The sequence below is a fragment of the Onychostoma macrolepis genome, chromosome 19 (genome assembly GCF_012432095.1).
Source record: "Onychostoma macrolepis isolate SWU-2019 chromosome 19, ASM1243209v1, whole genome shotgun sequence".
Classification (NCBI taxonomy): domain Eukaryota; kingdom Metazoa; phylum Chordata; class Actinopteri; order Cypriniformes; family Cyprinidae; genus Onychostoma; species Onychostoma macrolepis.
The window spans coordinates 25704359-25725073 of record NC_081173.1 but is presented as its reverse complement, the minus strand read 5'-3'; the positions used below and the strand labels follow the sequence as shown (position 1 = coordinate 25725073).

The following is a 20715-nucleotide window of genomic DNA, read 5'->3' as shown; positions in this document are numbered from 1 at the left end:
TGGGGACTCGTGTCACGGTGGGGACCTAAATTGAGGTCCCCCGGGTAAACAAGCTAATAAATCACACAGAATGAAGTTTTTTGAAAATCTAAAAATGCAGAAAGTTTCCTGTAAGGGGTAGGTTTAGGTGTAGGGTGATATACGGTCTGTACAGTAGAAAAAGCATTACGTCTATGGAGAGTCCCTACAAGGATAGTAAACCAGATGTGTGTGTGTGTTTGAAAGTCTTATGCTCACCATGGCTGCCTTTATTAGAATAAAAATACAGTAAAACAGTAATGTTGCAAAATATCATTACAATAATTTACAGTAATTTATTCCTGTGATGGTAAAGCTGAATTTTCAGCATCATTACTCCAGTCTTCAGTGTCACATAATCCTTCAGAAATCATTCTAAAATGCTGATTTGCTGCTCAAGAAACATTTATTTATTATTATTATCAATGTTGAAAACAGTTGTGGAATCAATGATATATTCTTTGATTTTTCAGTTCAAAGGAACAGCATTTTTTTAGTAGAATTTTTGTGCAACATTGTAATGTCCTTAATGTTATCAGTTTAATACATCCTTGCTTAATAAAAGTATTAATTCCTAAGAAAGAAAGAAAGAGATTCTGACTGAACCCAAACCTTTCTCCAGTAGTGTACATCTGAACATATTTTGATTCAGAAACACCAAACCCAGGGTCAAACCTTCCATAGGCACGAATAATAGTTTTACAAGTTCATCTTTTGCATTACTTCTTCCTATTTGTTTGCATGTATTAGTTTTATATTTTGTGAGTGTGAATAGTGCACGTCTCTGTCTCTGGCAGGAGTCGGTCATGGCGACGGACGCTGGCAGGATGTTTAACACGTTTGATTGTCTTCATGTTGCTCTGTGCACCAGCTCTCGCTCGTGAGTATCTTCTCAGAAGACTGTTTGATGTTTAATGTGTCCCAGTGATAAAATGCTACTCATCCCACAATGCCTTTGTCTTTATTTTTGTGTTTTTTTTTACTTTATGTTTGTCAGGTATCTCAACTGGATATGAGGAATCGAGAAATCTGTTATTTTTAAAGATTGGTTATTAATTAATATTATATTAAATCATGTAGCAGACATTTTATTTAAAGCCATTTCATCCTTGACAACTGCATTGTTTTCCCCATTAGATCTCTGTTAAAGGAGCAAAGACAAAAATCTAGCTGAAAATCTACCCACCCTCAAGCTAAGATGTAGATGAGTTTGTTTCTTCATCTGAATAGATTGGGAGAACTTTAGCATTAATTGCCTCACTTGCTTGTTCCTTTGCAGTGAATGGGTGCCGTCAGAATGAGAGTCCAAACAGCTAATAAAAACATCACAATAACACACAAGTAATCCACACCACTCCATAATCCATAATAACACTTCTTCTAGTGAAAAAATCCATCCCTTGATTTACTCTCACAACAATCTAAATCCACCAATGTATTTGTTTAGAACTGTTTTTGCTGCTTGATCTGTGCATATTTCCCTCCTGATTAAGATGAGACAATTATTATTTTTTATTTTTTCACTGGAGAAATCAATCTTATGGATTATGGACTTGTATTTTAGCCAGAAGCAATAGACTAAAGTTAGAATGTCTTGATGGATTTGTTTCTTACAAACATGCAGCTTTTCGCTTCACAGGATATTAATTGATGGACCGGAGTCATGTAGATTACTTGCAGATTATTGTGATGTTTTTATCAACTTGCTTTTATCAGCAAGTGATGTAATGCTATTTATTTATTTATTTATTTTTTTCAAAATTTGTTCAGATAATGTAACAAACTCATCTACATCTTTGCTGGTCTGGGATTGAGAACATTTCAGCAATTTTACATTTTTTGAACTATTCCTTTAACTACATAAATCACTCACTATGTCAGCATTTTACTCAATACTAATAAAGCACAAAATAGTGTTACAAATATACAAATATAATTATGATATATACTTTAATTTTACTTAAAAAATATACTTGGAAAAATCAGTTGAATATAGTGATAACAAAACAGCACCTCACCAACCTCTATTGATTTAAGCCCCGTCATGTGACTTTTACAGTTGGTTTGTTTTGACATCAGTGTGTGGTCCTCATTGAATCACTGTGCATGTCTACAATCACGTATAAATGTGTGTATACGCAGTTGCTCCAGCACTGTGGCTTCAGTCTCAGCTTAGTCCCTCATTTGCGCTAATGGGTGGTTTTAAAATGACACAAGAGGATATGAGGGTTTAAAGCGCCCGGATAAACAGCACTGTAAAAACACAGGAGAATGCCCTTTTTACTCTGGTACCTCTCGCTAGTGCCTGTTTATTTCAGGCTTTCAAGAAGTTCCAGATGTCAGCGTGTCTGTTCATACTGTACCTGTGTAAAGCGCTGCGTCAGCGGATCAAGCCCCTCCACCTTCCCCGCGGCGCTTATTTCATGATTTCCAGCGCTGCAGTTTTGGTCTCTTCTGACTCACAGAGCCAAACTCTTACAAGAACCACTGTGGTGGAACCAGATGGAAATACTGTGGTACCTTTGAAATATACTGTAGCACTGTATGAGTACCATAATGTACATTATCAGCAAGGTACTATTGACAAGAATACCATAGTATTATCATCATGGTATTGTTCAAAAATCATGGTAATACCATGATGCATGTCCAAAAACATGGTAATATCATGGTAAATTTATGATAGAGGGCTTTAGGGAATTGTGGGAATTATGAAGTGATCAAAACAGTTAAACTAACAGCAACAAAAAATATTTGTAGCCAACTTTTGAGCATTTGGAAGCATTCTGAGCAGTCATGTTTTATTTTTTAGCATTTATTGTTTTTGTTTTTTTAGCATCTTTTTTAGGTCACGGAACAGTGGAAACAAACTAAACAAATGTTTTAGCATCTTAAATCAGGGTTATTATCTTTAATTAAACTAAAACCTCAAAAAAAAAAAAAAAAACTCATTACATTTTTAATACTTTAAGCATTAAATAAAATATAAAAATGTATTTTATGTATTGTAGGGCAACATTTCTCATTTTTATTTAATTTACATTAAAGTACAAAAATAACAAAAACCAAATAAACTAAAATTAAACAATAAAACCCAATAAAAACTATATTGACGTATTTAATTACCTAATAAAAATTACAAAAACACACAACAAAATTACTAAAACTTTAACTAAGATTAGAATTAATATAAATAAAGTAATATTATATTCTATAATATGAATTATTTTATATTATCATTGATGTAAATAAAATATATCAACTGTACTAAAATAACACTGTCTTGAAAGTTTTTCTTTAATAGACAATATATATGAAAAAATTAAAATAAAAAACAGTGCAAAAACAATAGCTAAAGTCCCTTCTCAAGTTATTTTTGGGTGCATCAGAGTGTCAAATGGTAAACTATAGAAAGGAGTAAGAGCTGATGATCTCTATTATAGGATCTAATGTTCATGGGAGGAAACTGTCTTTGTGATGGATGGAGTGTCGCATTTGTTTTCCCTTCGTGTACTTGCATTAGATTAATACAAATGAGCACAGATGACTATATCTGTCAGTCTGACCTTCTGAAAGATGTCCTGCAGGCCCACACATGTACACTTACATCCGTAATTCCAGAAAATACTTCCTCACTGTAATTATGACGCATTTATCACATTTTATGCTCAACCGTGCACATATGGCCTTAAAATGATGCGGGTGCTGATTATGACTCCCTCTTTTGGTTAGAAAGTCATATAGATTGAGTGGGCTTTGCATTAAAAAGTAAATAAATTTGAAAAGTGGTTATATATATATATATATATATATATATATATTAGTGCTGTCAAACGATTAATCGCATCCAAAATAAAAGTTTTTGTTTACATAATATATGTGTGTGCTGTGTATATTTATTATGTATATATAAAGACACACACATACAGCATATATTTTGAAAATATTTACATATTTATATTTGTATATCATACATAAATATATTTAATATATAAACATAACATTTTTCTTAAATATACACATGCATGTGAGTGTATTTATATATACATAATAAATATACACAGCACACACACATATATTATGTAAACAAAAACTTTTATTTTGGATGCAATTAATCGTTTGACAGGACTAATATATATATATATATATATATATATATATATATGTGTGTGTGTGTGTGTGTGTGTGTGTGTGTGTGTGTGTGTGTGTGTGTGTATATATAATACCTGTAAAATTTAATATTTATTTCATATATTTAAGTATCTTTGTTCAAATTTGCTTTTTCCTCTTAAATCTAATAGTTTTAAATTAGTAATTAAAAAATAATCTGCTGTATGCTATCACTATTCAAAGTGTGCTAGACATTCTCAAGCATACTTTTATATTTTAATTAATTTTATATTTAAATAATAATTATTTATTCATTTTGGTTACTAATTAAAATGTATTATTATTATTATTATTATTTTGTTGTTGTTGTTGTAAAAGATTTGTGTTTGTGGTACAATTTGTCTTCTGTTATGAGGAAGGTGAATTTCACGTTTTTAACAATCTGAGCATATTCTCTGGTGATATGTCGCTGCAGACAGGCCTGATATGACACTCATGTCGCTTATGAATTTTTCAGAGCTGGATTTGAACAGATTAGATGGCGACACGGTGTGCCCAACCATGAAGAATGGACAAGATGACCTTCCAGGTAAAATCGAGTCACTGTGAAAAAACATGCTGTGAACTGTGTTTTCATCATATGTGTGCATACAATGTAGTCATTTGGGGATTGCATGTTTTATACAAATTGCATGATATAGACAGTATATGTAATTGCATCTCCTTTATTTGAAAAAAAAAAAAAATCTGCACACTTGAGCACTTCTCATGACTGTTACTATGAATATTTAACAACCATGCTTTATGCGTTATCATTAAAACACTCTTCATTCAGGCATTGTTTACCTATAAATAGTCTTAAGTAGTTTTCTGTATGCAGGACATGCAGCGGCACAAAGCTGTTTGGTTTATTAGGTAAAGAAGCTAAAGCTGATAGTCGCCTTGTTTTAAGACATCTTTAGATCTCAAACGAGGCAAATAAAACTTTGGTCTCTGGCTGGCCAATTTCTGCAGTGGAAACACTTCTAGCTCAGCAAGATCTTAATTGGTTGCGACCCCTTCGCTTTTAACAAATAATGCGGAGGGTGCAACCTCAAATCACAAACATGTGCTGCTCTTTGCACAGATGAAAACGGGGAGTAAGCAAGTTCAAATGCAATTACTGAAGTAAACAGATGTAAAGAGACCTACTGGATGTTTTTGGACTGGATATGTGCATAAATGCATATTAATGTTGCTATAAATAGCGTATTGCATGAATTTCTCACAAATGCAAATGGAATTTCTATTATAATTTGGGTATAAACAGAATCAAAGGGATTTGTTGTAAAATGCATTGTACTGGGCAGACAGTTGACATTTTTCATTTGTTCTGTTTTTTAAATTGTTGTCTCTTTTTTATTTATTTATATTTATTTATTTTTGAAATTATTGGATCTTTAAGAAAAAAAATATTTTGCCTTTTTTTATTTTTATTTTTATTCCAGAAATCAGGATATTTTTAATGTTTTGACACTGGTGTTTTGTTTTGTTCCAGAAATTATTAGGGTTTTAGGCTTAATGACAACAAAGAGCAGATATTTTGATAGTTTTAAATAATTTTGAATTAAAGCTTGTTTGAACACTTTGTGAACAGCAGTTTGGTTCATATTTGGACAGGCTGAACTGTCTATCTTATGAAATGACACTGTAGACAAAGACATCTTATTTGATCCGAAATTATTCTAAATTGTAATAGAAATTCCATTATTATTGCTTTAGAATTTTTGAGTATTTGAAGTATGTATTTGTGTGTGGCAGGGTTTGATCTGATCACGCAGTTTCAGTTGGATGTCATTCCCATGAGGGGCGTCAGAAAGGTAGAAGGATCCACACCCCTCCAGGTGGCGTACAGACTCGACCGAGAGGCCAACTTCCAGATCCCAACCAGGTACCAATACATGGTTTAGTGAGTGGATTATTTTAGTTACAGAACATGTTTATATGGTACGAAACGCATACAACTGCTTAAAACTTCACTTATATCTAATATGCATCCATGCACTACTTGAACTAAAGCTAGAAATGTCACATAAGCACACACACATAACCTTGTTGACATACATAATCTTTGTTTCAGGTGTTACATTATTACAGGTCAGAGACAGGTGTTATCAGGCTCTCAACAGCTTCTAGTAATACAAAAACAGACTTGTCTGAACCCATGCAGATCCGCTCGAGCAGAACACTGCATACCCAGACAGCCAGTCTCATTGACACACAAATAGTCACGTTTTAGCTTGGTTGTCAAGTCTTTTGGTTTATTTCTCTGGCGAAGTAAATGTTTGGCATTTGAGGAGCAAAAAGAGACTCTAATAGTCTCCACAGCCAACTGAAAAGGCTATTTTTGTTCTTTAAAGAGTGTTTATTACAGATATAATATACTTAAAGGAATAATTCACCCAAAAATGACAATTTTCTGAAAATTTACGCCAAGATATAGATGAGTTTGTTTCTTACTAAGAACAGATTTGGAGAAATTTAGCATTACATCACTTGCTCACAAATGGATCCTCTGCAGTGAATGGGTGCCGTCAGAATGAGAGTCCAAACAGATGATAAAAACTTCACAAGATATCCACACCACTCCAGTCCATCAATTAATGTTTTGTGAAGAGAAAAGCTGTGTTTGTAAGAAACAAATCCATCATTTTTAACTTCAAACCATTGCTTCCAGCTAACGTACGAGTCGTCTATCCATAATATTGTTTTCTCCAGTGATAAAGTCGTCTCATATGAATCAGGAGATAAATCTACACAGATCAATCACCGTTTACAAGCCAAAACTACAAAACAGTTCTAAACTAATTCATTGATGAATTTTGATGTGAGAGGTTAATCAGTGATGAACTTTTTCACTGTTATTATGAATTATGCACTCGTAATATCTGAAATTTTTACATTACAAGTGTACATTTAAAACAGTTTTGCACACTTCTTTTACACAAGGGTAATTATAGTGAATATGACTGTTATGATCATAGATGGAAACAAAGTCACTGGTTCAATATAATGGATTCAATATAAGTTAAAATATATAAATGTAAATGATGTTACAGAGATTAAATCTGACAGTGTTTTAATGTGGCATAATGTGACATAAAAGACAAGGCCAGAGTGTTTGGATAACGCTAATCTTCATTAATACAGTCTACAAACTCTGCTGTAACAAAAGGAAACTGTTACATAACTGACACTCCCCGGCGAATTATGAGTCTTTGAAGTGCTAATATATATTTGGGAAAGCATGACTTGGAAATGGAAAGGGATAAAGTGATTTCTGGAGATTAGAGATTATTCCAAACTGTGGCCCTCATTTATTTTACTAGCCAACAGGAAGCTCCATATTTATGGCCTCGCCGTGATCCATTTACAAGCTGGTTAAAGGGCGCTGTAGCTTCATTTGTAAGAGCATCTCCCACAGAGCGGCTCTGCCCATTAAAACGCCACACGGGTCAAGCCCAGAGAGGGTGCATGTAAAACCGGACAAGGTAATTGATTCTCAGATGCTGTGGTGTTCCGTCTCTGCCTGCGGCCCGGCCTCTGATTCTTTAACACAGTGCAATGAAAGCCAGCACCGTCCCTTTGAAATAACTCACGGACAACACACAGGCTTTGAAGATGAAAGTGCACTTGGCTCTGATCTGTTTGGCATTCATAATTTTATCTTAGAGCAACTTGAAGCCGAGCTGCTCTGTGTGTATAATGCAGGGCTATTCCCTTGATGATCAGACAATAATGGAGGTGAATTACTATTCTTAGCGGTAAATAGATCCATTTTATAAATAGATGTGCTTTGTGACAAGAACATAACTTCATTATGAATTTGCACAAGCACTTTCTGCGTAAGAAACCTATTAATGCAATGTTATAGTGTAAGCTGTTACATTGCATTTTTGAGAAATTCTTGCAATTCTTGAGAAACGCTCAACAGTTTTACCTGCTATTAGTTTATAAAATGGGCAGGTTTTCACATTTGAAATTAATCACTAGAATGTTTATAAGAAAAATTTTCAATTTCATCTAATTTTCTCTTTATTTTATCTTATATTTCACTCTTTATTATTTTATTTTATTTTCACTAAAACCACCCAGCCACAGACCTTAACTCAATACTTATTTAAAATTCAAATATATATTTAAAAATGTAAAACATTAAAAAAATTAAAAATTCGTTTTTTCATCACTAGAATGTTGTGACAAATGTACAATTTCATTTAATTTTCTCTTTATTGTATCTTTTATTCATTTCATTCTTTATTATTTCATTTTATTTACATTTACATTTAGTCATTTAGTAGAAGCTTTTATCCAAAGCGACTTACAAATATTTAATTTCTTTTCACTAAAACCCCCGGCCAGAGACCATAACAATTTCCATGTAGATTTATATATTTAAGTTTTTAATTCATATATGAATTTTCATATTTTATATTTAATTTATATATTTATATTTAATTTTCTCTTTATTTCAATTTGTATTTATTTCACACTTTAATTTGCTGTTTTATTTAATGTTATTTATTTTATTTTAACTTTGCAATAAAACCACTTGCTCTCACATCTTAACTCAATATTCATATAAATTAAAATATATATTTAAAACTTCAAAATCACTAGAATGTTTTTAACACAAATGTACCATTTATTTAAATTTGTTTTATTTCACTCTTTATTAGTTTGTTTTGCTCTTTTATTCTTCTTCTTTGTTATTTTATTTTATTTCACTAAAACCACCTGCCTTCACACCATATTCAATATTCATATACATTAAAATACATATTTGTTACTTTAAAATGGACTTGAAAACATTTTTTATAATAACAGTACACATTTAGTTTTGTTTACATTACACTTACTTTAACAGTACATGTTATTTTTGCATCTAACAGTAGATTACAGATAGATAACCAACAGTATCTTGATTGCTGCTTGCAATTCATTTGTGAAAAATAAGATATATAGACATATATTCAACATATATCAATATTTGTTGCCCACCAGGCTGAACTTCCCAAGGGGCTTCCCGGATGAGTACTCCTTCATGACCACCTTCCGCATGATCAAGAACACTGTCAACAAGGTGTGGAACATCTGGCAGGTGGTGGATGAAGATGGTTTGAAGCAGGCAGGTATGCGTCTGAATGGAGACCAGCAGGCCCTGGAGTTCTTCCTCACCACTATGGAGGGAGATGTGCAGACCGTCACCTTCCCAGGCCTTTCCGTCCTCTTCAACACTAAATGGCACAAAGTGATGGTTGGTGTGGAGAAGGAGCTGGTGACACTGTACGTGGACTGTCACCCTGTGGACCAGAAACCCATCAAGAGGAAGGGCTACGTCAACACGGAAGGAGACACTCTGATCGGAAGATTGGATTCCGATCCCAACACCTCTGTAGTGGTGAGAGTCACCAGTTCAATCTTGAATATTTACTAATAAAGTATATATTTAACTTTCTTAAAGGTGCACTAAAAAGTTTTACATTTCAAAGTAATGAATATGAATAAAATACATTTGCCTGTTGATGATGTAGGAAAAAAATTATTGCATTAGATAGTTTTATTTATTTATTTATTTATTGCCATATTTGCCAGCAAAACATTCAGACATATACCTTTCAAGTTCAAGACATTACTTTCTGATTTTTGGAAGGGTTAATTCTTTCTTTGGAAGTGTTAGGTTTTTTATATAAGATTGAAATTTTGGAAGGGTTGATTCTTTCTTTGAAAGGGTTCATTTTTTCTAGTTTTTTCTAAGATTAAAATTTTGGAAAGATTAATTCTTTGAAAGGGTTTATACTTTCTAAGATTGACATTTTGGAAGGGTTAATTCTTCCTTTGAAAGTGTTATTTTTTTAAGATTGAAGTTTTGCGAGGGTTAATCCTAAAATTGAAATTTTGAAAGGGTTAATTCTTTCTTTGGAAGTGTTCGTTTTTTTCTAAGATTGAAGTTTTGGAAGGGCTAATTCTTCATTTGAAAGTGTTTTTTTTTTTTGTTTTTTGTTTTTTTTTTAAGTTTTGGGAGGGTTAATCCTTAAATAAAATTTTTGAAAGGGTTAATTCTTTCTTTGGAAGTGTTCGTTTTTTTTCTAAAATTGACGTTTTGGAAGGGTTAATTATTTCTAAGATTACAATTTTGGAAGGGTTAATTCTCAGATTGAAGTTTTAGAAGGCTTAATTCTTTCTAAGATTCAAGTTTTGGAAGGGTTCATTATTTTGTGTTCTGATTATGTTTTATTTTTGCTTAGGTTTTGCAGCGGATCTATACTGTAATTGATGAATGTTACTGTCACCCTGCACCTATCAAATCCATCACATCCTGTTACAGTCACTACCTGTGATAAATGTGACTGTCAGTCTGTGTAACTGTCACACTGTCTGATATGTGTTACCATCAATCAATGTAACTGCCAGATTGCTGGACCTCAGCATCTTGTCACTTCCTGTCCAAAGGACAGAAAAAAATAAGTCTGATAGTGCTGTCAGTCAAACTTGTAATGATTTAAAACTGAAAACCTAATTCTGATACATGTAAGTCATAAAAGCCTTGTGGTTTAGGATTTGTTTATATAGTCAAAAAGAAATAACTTAATTGTTTTGTGTTTTCCCAGTTTGAGTTGCAGTGGATGCTGATTCACTGTGACCCAAAGAGAGCTCAGAGAGAAAGCTGTACCGAACTTCCTCAGTCTGAGGTAACTATGCTTTTATCACTTCCTGTTTTGTCTTAAATGAGAATCTGACCAATCACAGTCTCTTTTTGTTATGTTTAACCACTTAAATATGGAGAAATCAGGTCAGTTACCTGCTGAAAGACTAAAAAGTGGTTTGTTGGTCTCCTATCCTCATCAGCAAGCACCCAAAACTCCACTAAAACTATCAAACCTTGTCAGCTAAGATTATCAAACCACCTTAGGCTGGTTTTAAAGGGATAGTTCACCCCAAAAAATGATATTTCTGTCATCATTTACTCACTCTTGAGTTGAGCCAAACCTGTATGAGTTTCTTTCTTCAGTTGAACACAAACAAAGATATTTTGAAGAATGTCGGTAACCAAAAAGTTGACAATAGCCATTGACCTCAATAGTTTATTTTATTTTTTTCTCCATACCACAGAAGGCAATGGCTACCATCAAATGTTTGGTTAAAAAATATATTTTGAACAACGTTGGCTACCAAACAGTTGATGGTAGTCATTGACTTCCATAGTTTTTTTTCCATACTGTGGAAGTCAGTGGCTGCCTGTTTGGTTAACAACATTTCCCAAAATATCATATTTTGTGCTTAACAGAAGAAAGAAACTCGTACATGTTTGGAACAACTCGAGAGCAAGTAATTGACAGAATTATAATTTTTGGGTGAACTATCCCTTTAATTTTTGTAAATAATTGTAAATACAATTGTACAATTTAAGACTTGATTCACAGTTCTGAATAAAATTATCAACATTATTACTCTCATTCTATCTAATACATGTGCTGCATAACCGAAGTATGGCCTAAAAATATTGATAGATTATTGCTGTGGCAGTCTGGAAAAGTTAGTTGCCTCAAAAGACCTCGTAACATCTCACTTTGCCACTGAACAGTTGGCATTGATGTCAAAATTCATGCATTTGCTTTGTTTTTGATGAGTTGGCCGGCGGGGGCGCTTTTGTAGGCGGCATGTTGTGGCGCCATCTACAGGTGTGCTTTCTCTTTTTGGTGAAGGGGTTTCATTTTCACTAACTCTGCAATAATCTTAATTCTCTCTCTCTCTTGCTTCTTCAGATGTATGCCAATGCTGAGGTATTTGATTTTTTACTTTGTTTTTCTTTTCGTTTTTTTATCTATTAATAATATTATTTTTTAGCAAATAATCTACTACATTGCTTTGTTGCTGAATTGACTCATTTGCTACCTGCTATACTTACTTCAATCAACAAAACATGACCCAGAACAGCTTTTATGTATTTATATGCTAGAGGTTATTAACGCTGCAAAGTAAATAATGTGTTATTTTATTAATACATTTTCTGTGAATTTTGCTTAACCATAAAAGTTATTTTCTAAATGTGTTGTTCCTTGGCTCGTTTAAAGCTTGAGCTAATAAAGAGAAGCTGGCAGCGGAGAGCTAATGATTTATATTTTATTCCTTATTGTGTTAAAGTAATTTGTTAAGGTCCTTGGAAGAGAGAGATTATTTGCAACCCTTCCGGTTATTGATTTTGGCATTCAGTGAAAAACATTGATTATATTTGGCTAAAGCAAATAATAAAATCAATTCGAAAACATTCATTTTTATGTTTACTAATCGTTTTCCTTCTTTTGCTCCTTCAACTTCCTACAGCCGGATCCCAAGCCGATCCCTGGTCCCCCCGGTCCTGAGGGTCCTGAGGGGGCTCGTGGAGCCCAGGGAGAACCAGGCAGAGACGGGAGAGATGCAAGTCTTTCTGCTCATTAAACATTTTTTAATAAGACAAATTTTAAAAAGTAGTCTTGACATGTTCACTGGCTATCTGGTACATATTATATTCAAAAATGCCAAATACTGAATTTATTTTTTTCAATATTTTTTTTATTTAACTTAATATATTATTATTTATTATTAATTTATTATTAATTATAAATAATTGTTAAATATTAATTAATTATTAATTTAATTTATTTTATTTTTATTTATTTCACAAAAATAGGAAATACAGTATAGTGACACTCTGTATGTAAACAGTTGTAGCATAATGAGATTTTCCTATTCATTCGATGTATTGATTTTCAAATCAAAATGATTATCAGTTAACTCATGCTGTTTTAAATTGTCATCATCAGAGTTTTTCCTGTACTAAAAATCATGTGTAAATCTCCATTAGAGCCGTTCCTTAGGCTTCAGCAGCTCAGTCTTCAACACAAGCTAATGAAGCACTTCATCTTTGGTCTTCTTTCGTCTCAGGCAGCTCATTAAGGATTTATTCTTTTGTTCAGGATGGCAGGAGCTGCTCATTAGAGATTTTCTTATGTCGACACCTCTGTCCTGTCTCACTGACTTGCTTATTGTTTTTTAACACATAGTGTCCTTTTCTTTTCTTTTTTTTTTTCTTTTTTTTCTGTTCTTTAGGGTATTCCAGGCACCCCGGGCACTCCTGGATCTCCGGTAAGTGTGAAACATTGGAGGAACATCTTCATCTCCAATCTCTTCAAGAAGACATTGTTCTTAAACTCAGCAGGAGGTCACACTCAACAAGATTCATACTAGTTTGGCCTAGAGTTAGGAAAAGGGATGAACTGATATTTAATTTCAGACCAACATTGATAAATCAGTAATTATTTTCACGTTACGGCAGATTATATATATATATATATATATATATATGAATTAAATATTTATTCAAATAAATAAACAAACAAACAAATAAACAAATAGTTTGTAAGCTACAAAGATTAGAAAGCAGACATCTAATTTGATACTAGTTTTATTTACTATTATACTTTACTATTATATTTACTATGACAACCCTCCCAAAACACAAATAGTTTGTATTCTACAAAGATTATAATGGTGATATATAAATCCATATATTGTATTTTTAGTGTTTTTTTTTTTTTTAACAATATAGATTTATACAGTGTATTTATGTATGTTTTTGACTAATATAAATTTTAAAAAGTAGTCTTGGCATGTCCAATGGCTTTCTGGTGAATATTATACACACACAAAAAAAATGACTTATTAATTTTTATTTTTATTTTGTATTAATAAATAATAAATTTTAATTGTTTATATATATATTAAAAAATAAGCTACTAAAAGACAAATAAGATACAAAATCATGTATATATAAATCTACACAAATAATTTTAACATAAAATGTCAGATATAAAGATTATAAGTGACATAATCTATCCTATTAAAAAACAAACTGCTAAAAATAAATAGTTTGTAAGATAAAAAGCTAATATAATAATTCTATACTTTTAAAAATGCAGTAAAATAAATTGTATGTATGCTATAGAGATTATAAAGGTGATATATAAATCCATACTTAAAAATAAAGCACTAAAATAAATCGTTTGTTAGCTAAATAATTATAAAGCTGATATCTAAATCTGCACAAAAAATAAAATGAAAAGATTATAAACGTGATTAAATTTCTACAAAGATTATAAACGTGATATAAGTATTTGTTATAAAGGTTATAAAGCTGATATATACTTCTATCACACTACAATTTCAAATATGTAATACAAAATAAGTTGGAAGCACAATATGAATATGTGCAGATAAAAAGGATAAATTATTCTTTTTAAAAAATCTTTAGAAAAGAGCATATGTTTGAATAATAAAAATAAAAATTGCTAATAATAATAATGGAGGGATGCTGGATTTTCCTTGACAAATAACAACAGAGTTCTGAAAACTAGATTTGAAGAATGTCCCATGGCAATGCATTGTATTATACAATATTCTGTATGAGATCAATTTCATTAGACTAAAATTAAAACTTAGAGTTTATTCAGTAAGACTGAATATTGCCTTTATTGAACTTGAACGCTGTACCCAATAAAAAGTTTTGTATTATAACTCCTAATCAGAAAATGCATTTACAGGTTGCCAGATCTGAAACCCACCCAATCAATCCAGCTTCCTGTATCAATATCTGTTAAGGGAAAGTGTGGTTGAATTGCACCATCATCTGGTGTGTCATAAATATGTCAAACGCTGCTCAGATCTGACTCTGGTCCTATCAGATGAGGACAGATGCACCGAGGAGTCCAGCATGGCTAATTACGTTAGCATAGACCCGCTGTATCTTAGCAACGGCTGCAGTCGATGCTGAATGATGATAAAGCTGTTTGTGTGCTGTAGGGAAGTAAAGGAGATCGAGGAGAGATTGGACTGCCAGGACAGAGGGGACTGCAGGGGACGCCGGGACTAATGGTCAGTACTGAGACACGTGACCTTTACCATTTAATAACACAACCTAAACCAACAAGACAATCAATATTTTACAGATTTACACATCAGTTTCACACAAACTCAAGTATTTCACTGTGCTAAATGAATCACTGTGGAATCTTTTTATATGTGTGTAGGGACCGATGGGCCCCATGGGACCACGAGGACCGGTGGGAGAAAGAGTAAGAGATCTTAATAGACAATAATTCTGCAATAATGTAACACAATGTAAAGAGTCAATAAAAGTGTTTTTGGTGATTCTGCATAATTTGCAGCTAAATAATCAGTAGGTTTATTAATGGAGTCTATTTTGATCAAATAGATACAGCCTTGATGAGCATAAGAAACGTATTAAAAAAATAAATAAAAACCTTACTGATCCCAAACAAAATCGTAAAAAAAATGAAAATCCAGGTGGGACTGCTGACATTTGGTTTTGTTGGGTTTGTAGGGTCTCCCTGGTTTCCCTGGACCTGCTGGACCCCCTGTGAGTATTTATTTTATTTATTTATTTTTTTCATTTAGGAAAACAATCAAATCCTTCAATGCTAAATGTGTTTGTGTTCTGTTGACATTGCGTTGTCTTCTTGTTTTCTTGTCTTTTTGATTGTATTTACTTGCAAAGTAAATAATACTTTTTTAAAGACAAATTATTCATTCTGAAGATTTGACTTTTGTGTTTTCTTTTTCCAGGGACCAGAGACTGTTGGGCCTCCAGTATGTGAAAATACTTTAACTTGTCTCACTCTCAGCTTTTAATTTTACATTTTCACTTTTTAACACTGTTTTCCACCCATGCAGGGACCCCCAGGGAAGCCTGGTATTCCAGGAGATGAGGGAAACATTGGACCAGAGGTCAGAATTCATTTCAATGTGGTACAAATATACCAAGACACATATAAAGGCATCTTTACACACCTAAGCATGGAGAGTTATGGCTACTCTGTGCCTGCTCAGAAGATGTAATGCTAAAAGCCAAAGCTAAATTAAGCCTGCTCTGACCACTTCAGCCCCTAGTGTCAAAGTATATAGTTATCATTGCTGTGTAAATACATTCATGCCACCTCCGAGCTGCATTAAACAGTGTGTGTAAAAACACCTAAATGCCTCTTCAAAAGTGCTTCTTTGCAACCTTTGCAGTGTGAATTTGGCATTAGATATACGTCTTCATACTTAATCTTGTTATTGTAGCTATGTTGATTGTTTCTGGTACTTAAATTAAAGTGTTCTTTATGGTATTGAATTTTCCAGGGTCCTCCTGGATCAAGAGGAGGAATTGGGCTCCCAGGACCACCTGGCCCACCAGGACCTCCAGGACCAGCAGTAAGACCGGCTTCTGCCATTGATATTTTTAGCATTTTACATATTTCAAATGCTTTCTTGCTAACTTAGAAGACACAACTACTTAAATGAGTTTAATTCAGTTTAATCTAAATATATACATATTTAGCTTTCATTTATGTATATGCATAGTATATGTATACATACATGGGTATATACAGTATACATGGGGTGTGATTTATTTTTAAAAAAGGGGGGAGGGGGTATTTGAATGAGAATATCAAATTTCAATGTAGGAATTTAGACAAATCTAGAACTATTTTATCTAAAATAAACAGTAACATAGAAATGTTTTACTGAACTAAATTATTTTTTAACATTAACTTTGACTGTACAATTATTTTTTATAATTATTTGATTTTTACATTTACCTCATGAGGTATTAAGATAAGTTGTAAAACTGAACACATTTCAGCATCTACAGTATACTGACAAATTTGTATCATTTTCATTCCATCTTATTCCAGGATAAAGCATTTTACTAGTCTGCTTACAACACTGCAAATAAAATCTGTAACACAAGATAAAAATAAGATTTGTTTTGGTCTCATGAAATTGATATAGTACTTTTGTACAAATTTGTATTAGATAGACAAAATTTTGTCAACCATTTGTTAGTATAATAACATACAAGTTACTAAACGTACATTCAGACAAATAGAAACAAATAGATACAGACAAAAAGAAAGCCTTGAAAGGAATTTTGCCTGAAGGTTTGCTATTGACTTTCTATTTTACATTCAAGTTCACGTATTGTTTTGGACATTCTAAGACATTTTTAGTCTTTGTCCCTTCTGTTAACCCTTACTAAACTGGATCAGGTGACTTCCGTTGGCTTTCAGAGGGTTTAAAACTAATGCAGAGCTTTTGCACAGATCTGTTCTGTTCTGTAACATTTGAGGCTTTGCTTGAGTGTGTGTCTCTGAATCTAAACTATGCTGCTGTCATTCTGCTGTCCATAGGGACCACAAGGTGCTGGGAACCCTGAGGGAAGTGGGGAGACTGTGAGTGCTTGTTAGATTTTAATAATATTCATGTTTCACATGGACACACGAAACCTGCAAATCTGAACTAGATTTTAAAACACAAAAAGACAGAGTATGTGACATGTGGAACTTGGAAAATGTCAACATGCCGATATATCTTCTCTATAATTTGTAGGGCTGGGCTGACAATATCGAATTCTCGATTTTAATCGATTCTCATTTTAAGGAAGCGATATCGATTCTTAAATCCAAAGAATCGATCTATACTGTTTTTATTTAATAAGTGAACAAAACTTAATAAAACATTATTTGTAGTGCACCTCCCATCCAGTAAATCACAATAATCTTTTTGCTTTGTAAGTTTTGACATGAAAGTCTCAGCTTTCAAATTCTGTCAAACAATACAAAAGTCAAACAATAAATAATGATTTGGCACACTTTAATGTGGCGTGACAGATCACTGTAGCGCCTCACTTCTGGCGACGTGAACAGATCGTCTCTTCCTCTTTACCGCTACTTATAGCACCAAAAGAACATATAGAAAGTATAGAAAATATAGAAACAGTATAACTTACCAAAATGTATAATGCCTTATGTAATCGCTCAGAGTTTCAACTGCAGAAAGACATCAGTGAAACAGCATGTAAACAATGTCACATGGTACATTTACCTCAGAAAAAAAAAAACATTCAGTGAACATAAACCTGATAGTTAGAAAAATGAACTGTAGAAAAGAGCATTTTGCTAAATATGTATACTATATTACATATATTTTTACTTTAACCTCTCTATATATTTCATGTTTAAATAGATCCATAAAGAAAACAAGTTATGACATCCACTATTTAAATGTTCATATTTCAAAAACAAACGAGTGGAAACATAATATGCAAAGGGTGCATGAAAAGTTAGAATAAATATGTAACTATACTTGTACAATTTAAATGTTTATTTACAAATCGCTTAAATAAAGTAGTGTAATAAAATAGCATTAGTTGAGAGATTTTTTTTCCATGAAAATAAATATGTACTGTAACTGATTGCTAATATCGTAAATTATATTGGAAAAAAAAAATATTGAATCAAATTGATTTGAGATCGAAATTTAATTAAATCGTAAAATATATCTCAATACCCAGCCCTAATAATTTGTCATTGGCTCATGAAAAGTGTTGACAGTCGGTTGCAGTGTTTGTTGTGCTCCCTCGTCTTAAATCTTTAGTGCTTGGTTTGCATGTCTCTGTAAGCTACAGGCTGGTTGTGGGTTATTCTTCACTTCCTGTCTGATCCTACAGTTGATGATGAATAGACCTGATACATTTGTGTGTCTCATTTTGTTAGCAGTGCCAGACAACATGTCCAGCTGGACCGCAGGGTCTGCCTGGTCTGCCGGGGATGAAGGTGAGGCGCCAACCCTAAAGATTAAACTTTGACTCAGAAAACAAAAGTTAAGATAATGTTAAAATATAATTGTAAAAATATAAAAATGTAAGAAACTATAAATTAATAAATTATTATAAAATAATTAGAAATTAAAAACTTTTGAACTGCGGGTTTCGTCTGGTCAGAGGAGAACTGGCCGCCGACTGAGCCTGGTTTCTCCCAAGGTTTTTTTTCTCCATTCTGTCACAGAGGGAGTTTTGGTTCCTTGCCGCTGTCGCCTCTGGCTTGCTCAGTTGGGGACACTTAATTTCTAGTGATTATCGCCGATTTGATTGCACAGATACTATTTAAACTAAACTGAGCTAGACAATGACATCTCTGAATTCAATAATGAAATGCCTTTAACTGAAAATTGAGTGTTTAATCTTATCATTATACATTACTGACACTCTATCCTTCAATTTGATATATAAATAAAGGTGACTTGACTTGACTTAAGAAATTGAAGTTTGCTTTAAATTAAAAATACATTATTGAAAACAAACTATAACATCTTTTAAAAGGTTCCATTGTTGCAGAAAGACTAAATGTGCTTTCTGGAGCAGCTGTACATCATTTTGCTACTGAAGAATGTTTCTTTGGCCAAACACCAGCTACGTTTCTAATGAGTGAGTGTATTATTAAATTGAATCTCTCTTCCAGGGACATAGAGGTCTTCCTGGTGTGGACGGTGTGCCAGGTACCCAAGGTGAAAAGGTAAGATTTCTTTTAAAACCTTCTTAAGAATGATAAAAATCAAGAAACCGCAAGAAACAAGCTCTCCTGAGCTTTAAATCAATAAACACCATAAGCATTTTCTTCTTTATTAACAGGGTGAGCGAGGGGCCACCGGAGAGCAAGGTCCTCCTGGACGTCCAGGAGATGATGTATGAAAACTTGTTTCTTTGTTTATGCATTACGGAGTGTGATGTGTTTTCAATATTGTCTGCGACCGAGAATATTAGTGTCAATTTAAAGTATTCTATTGGCATGATTGTGTTTACATACTATATTGGCAAAGCACTATACGCAAAACAAGTATTGAAGAAAAAAGAAAAAGAAATATCAAATATCAAATTTCCATGCAGGGTCAGCGAGGGCCAATCGGATTCCCTGGACCTCATGGTGATAAAGGAGATCGGGTAAGACTTGCAACATCTTCATCTGAAGCAGACTGAGAGAAGAGCGAGAAATCAGAGGAATGCTTACTGAGCAATATCTTCGAGTCTGATCAATGCATGAAATAATAATTACATTTGTTTAAAACTCAATACAGCCAATCGAATAACGTCTGCAGTGATTATAAAACTGCTCTGTGAGCAGATATCCAGATGTCTCTTGTATGCAGAACAAAAAGCAAGTGTGGGCATATTATAAGAGTTAGACTTTGTGTTCTATGTCTGCAGGGTCCTCCTGGATTCAATGGGATCCCAGGACCTACCGGACCACCAGGATCACCAGTACGTGAGCTGTAGTTCATAGATTTTTTTTATTTTTTATTTTTTTTACGATCTTTGATCAAAATGTTCTGAACTAAAGTCTGTTATCAAAATACAGAGGTTTAAGTCTTTTATTTATCAGATGTTTATGAGAAGAGAATGTACAGCAAACCAGCCATGTAGAACAGAGCTTATAGGTTAGAAAACATGGTTTAAGAGCTAGCCTGTGTGTTATACTCTATAATCAGTTTGTGATTTATACAGTTTAATATAATATTCAATAATATTAATATTTGTGTGTCTTAACAGGGTGTTGAAGGCATCAGAGGGCGACAGGGACATCCTGGGCCTAAAGGAGACGATGTGAGTTATTGCTGTCCATATCTACCCTACTCAAAAACACTGTGAAATAAATAAAAATCAGTAAAATC

General features: G+C 33.0%; 1 protein-coding gene across 8 annotated transcripts in view; it reads left to right on the top strand.

The window, feature by feature from the left end:
- The window catches only part of LOC131525625 (collagen alpha-1(IX) chain), a 49926-nt gene that overhangs the window by 21452 nt on the left and 7759 nt on the right, over positions 1-20715 (top strand). For 3 of the 8 annotated variants that reach the window (XM_058753476.1, XM_058753477.1, XM_058753478.1), the window contains exons 6-27: positions 816-898; positions 4646-4717; positions 5929-6058; positions 9172-9568; positions 10779-10859; positions 11799-11849; positions 11934-11951; positions 12493-12585; positions 13258-13293; positions 15007-15078; positions 15234-15278; positions 15548-15583; positions 15790-15813; positions 15898-15951; positions 16348-16419; positions 17400-17441; positions 18765-18824; positions 19509-19562; positions 19679-19732; positions 19934-19987; positions 20252-20305; positions 20594-20647. In XM_058753476.1, the coding sequence (XP_058609459.1) occupies positions 816-898; positions 4646-4717; positions 5929-6058; positions 9172-9568; positions 10779-10859; positions 11799-11849; positions 11934-11951; positions 12493-12585; positions 13258-13293; positions 15007-15078; positions 15234-15278; positions 15548-15583; positions 15790-15813; positions 15898-15951; positions 16348-16419; positions 17400-17441; positions 18765-18824; positions 19509-19562; positions 19679-19732; positions 19934-19987; positions 20252-20305; positions 20594-20647 (1636 nt within the window). The remainder of the gene's footprint in view (positions 1-815; positions 899-4645; positions 4718-5928; positions 6059-9171; positions 9569-10778; positions 10860-11798; positions 11850-11933; positions 11952-12492; positions 12586-13257; positions 13294-15006; positions 15079-15233; positions 15279-15547; positions 15584-15789; positions 15814-15897; positions 15952-16347; positions 16420-17399; positions 17442-18764; positions 18825-19508; positions 19563-19678; positions 19733-19933; positions 19988-20251; positions 20306-20593; positions 20648-20715) is intronic. The other 5 variants (XM_058753479.1, XM_058753483.1, XM_058753482.1 and 2 more) reach the window with 5 other exon arrangements.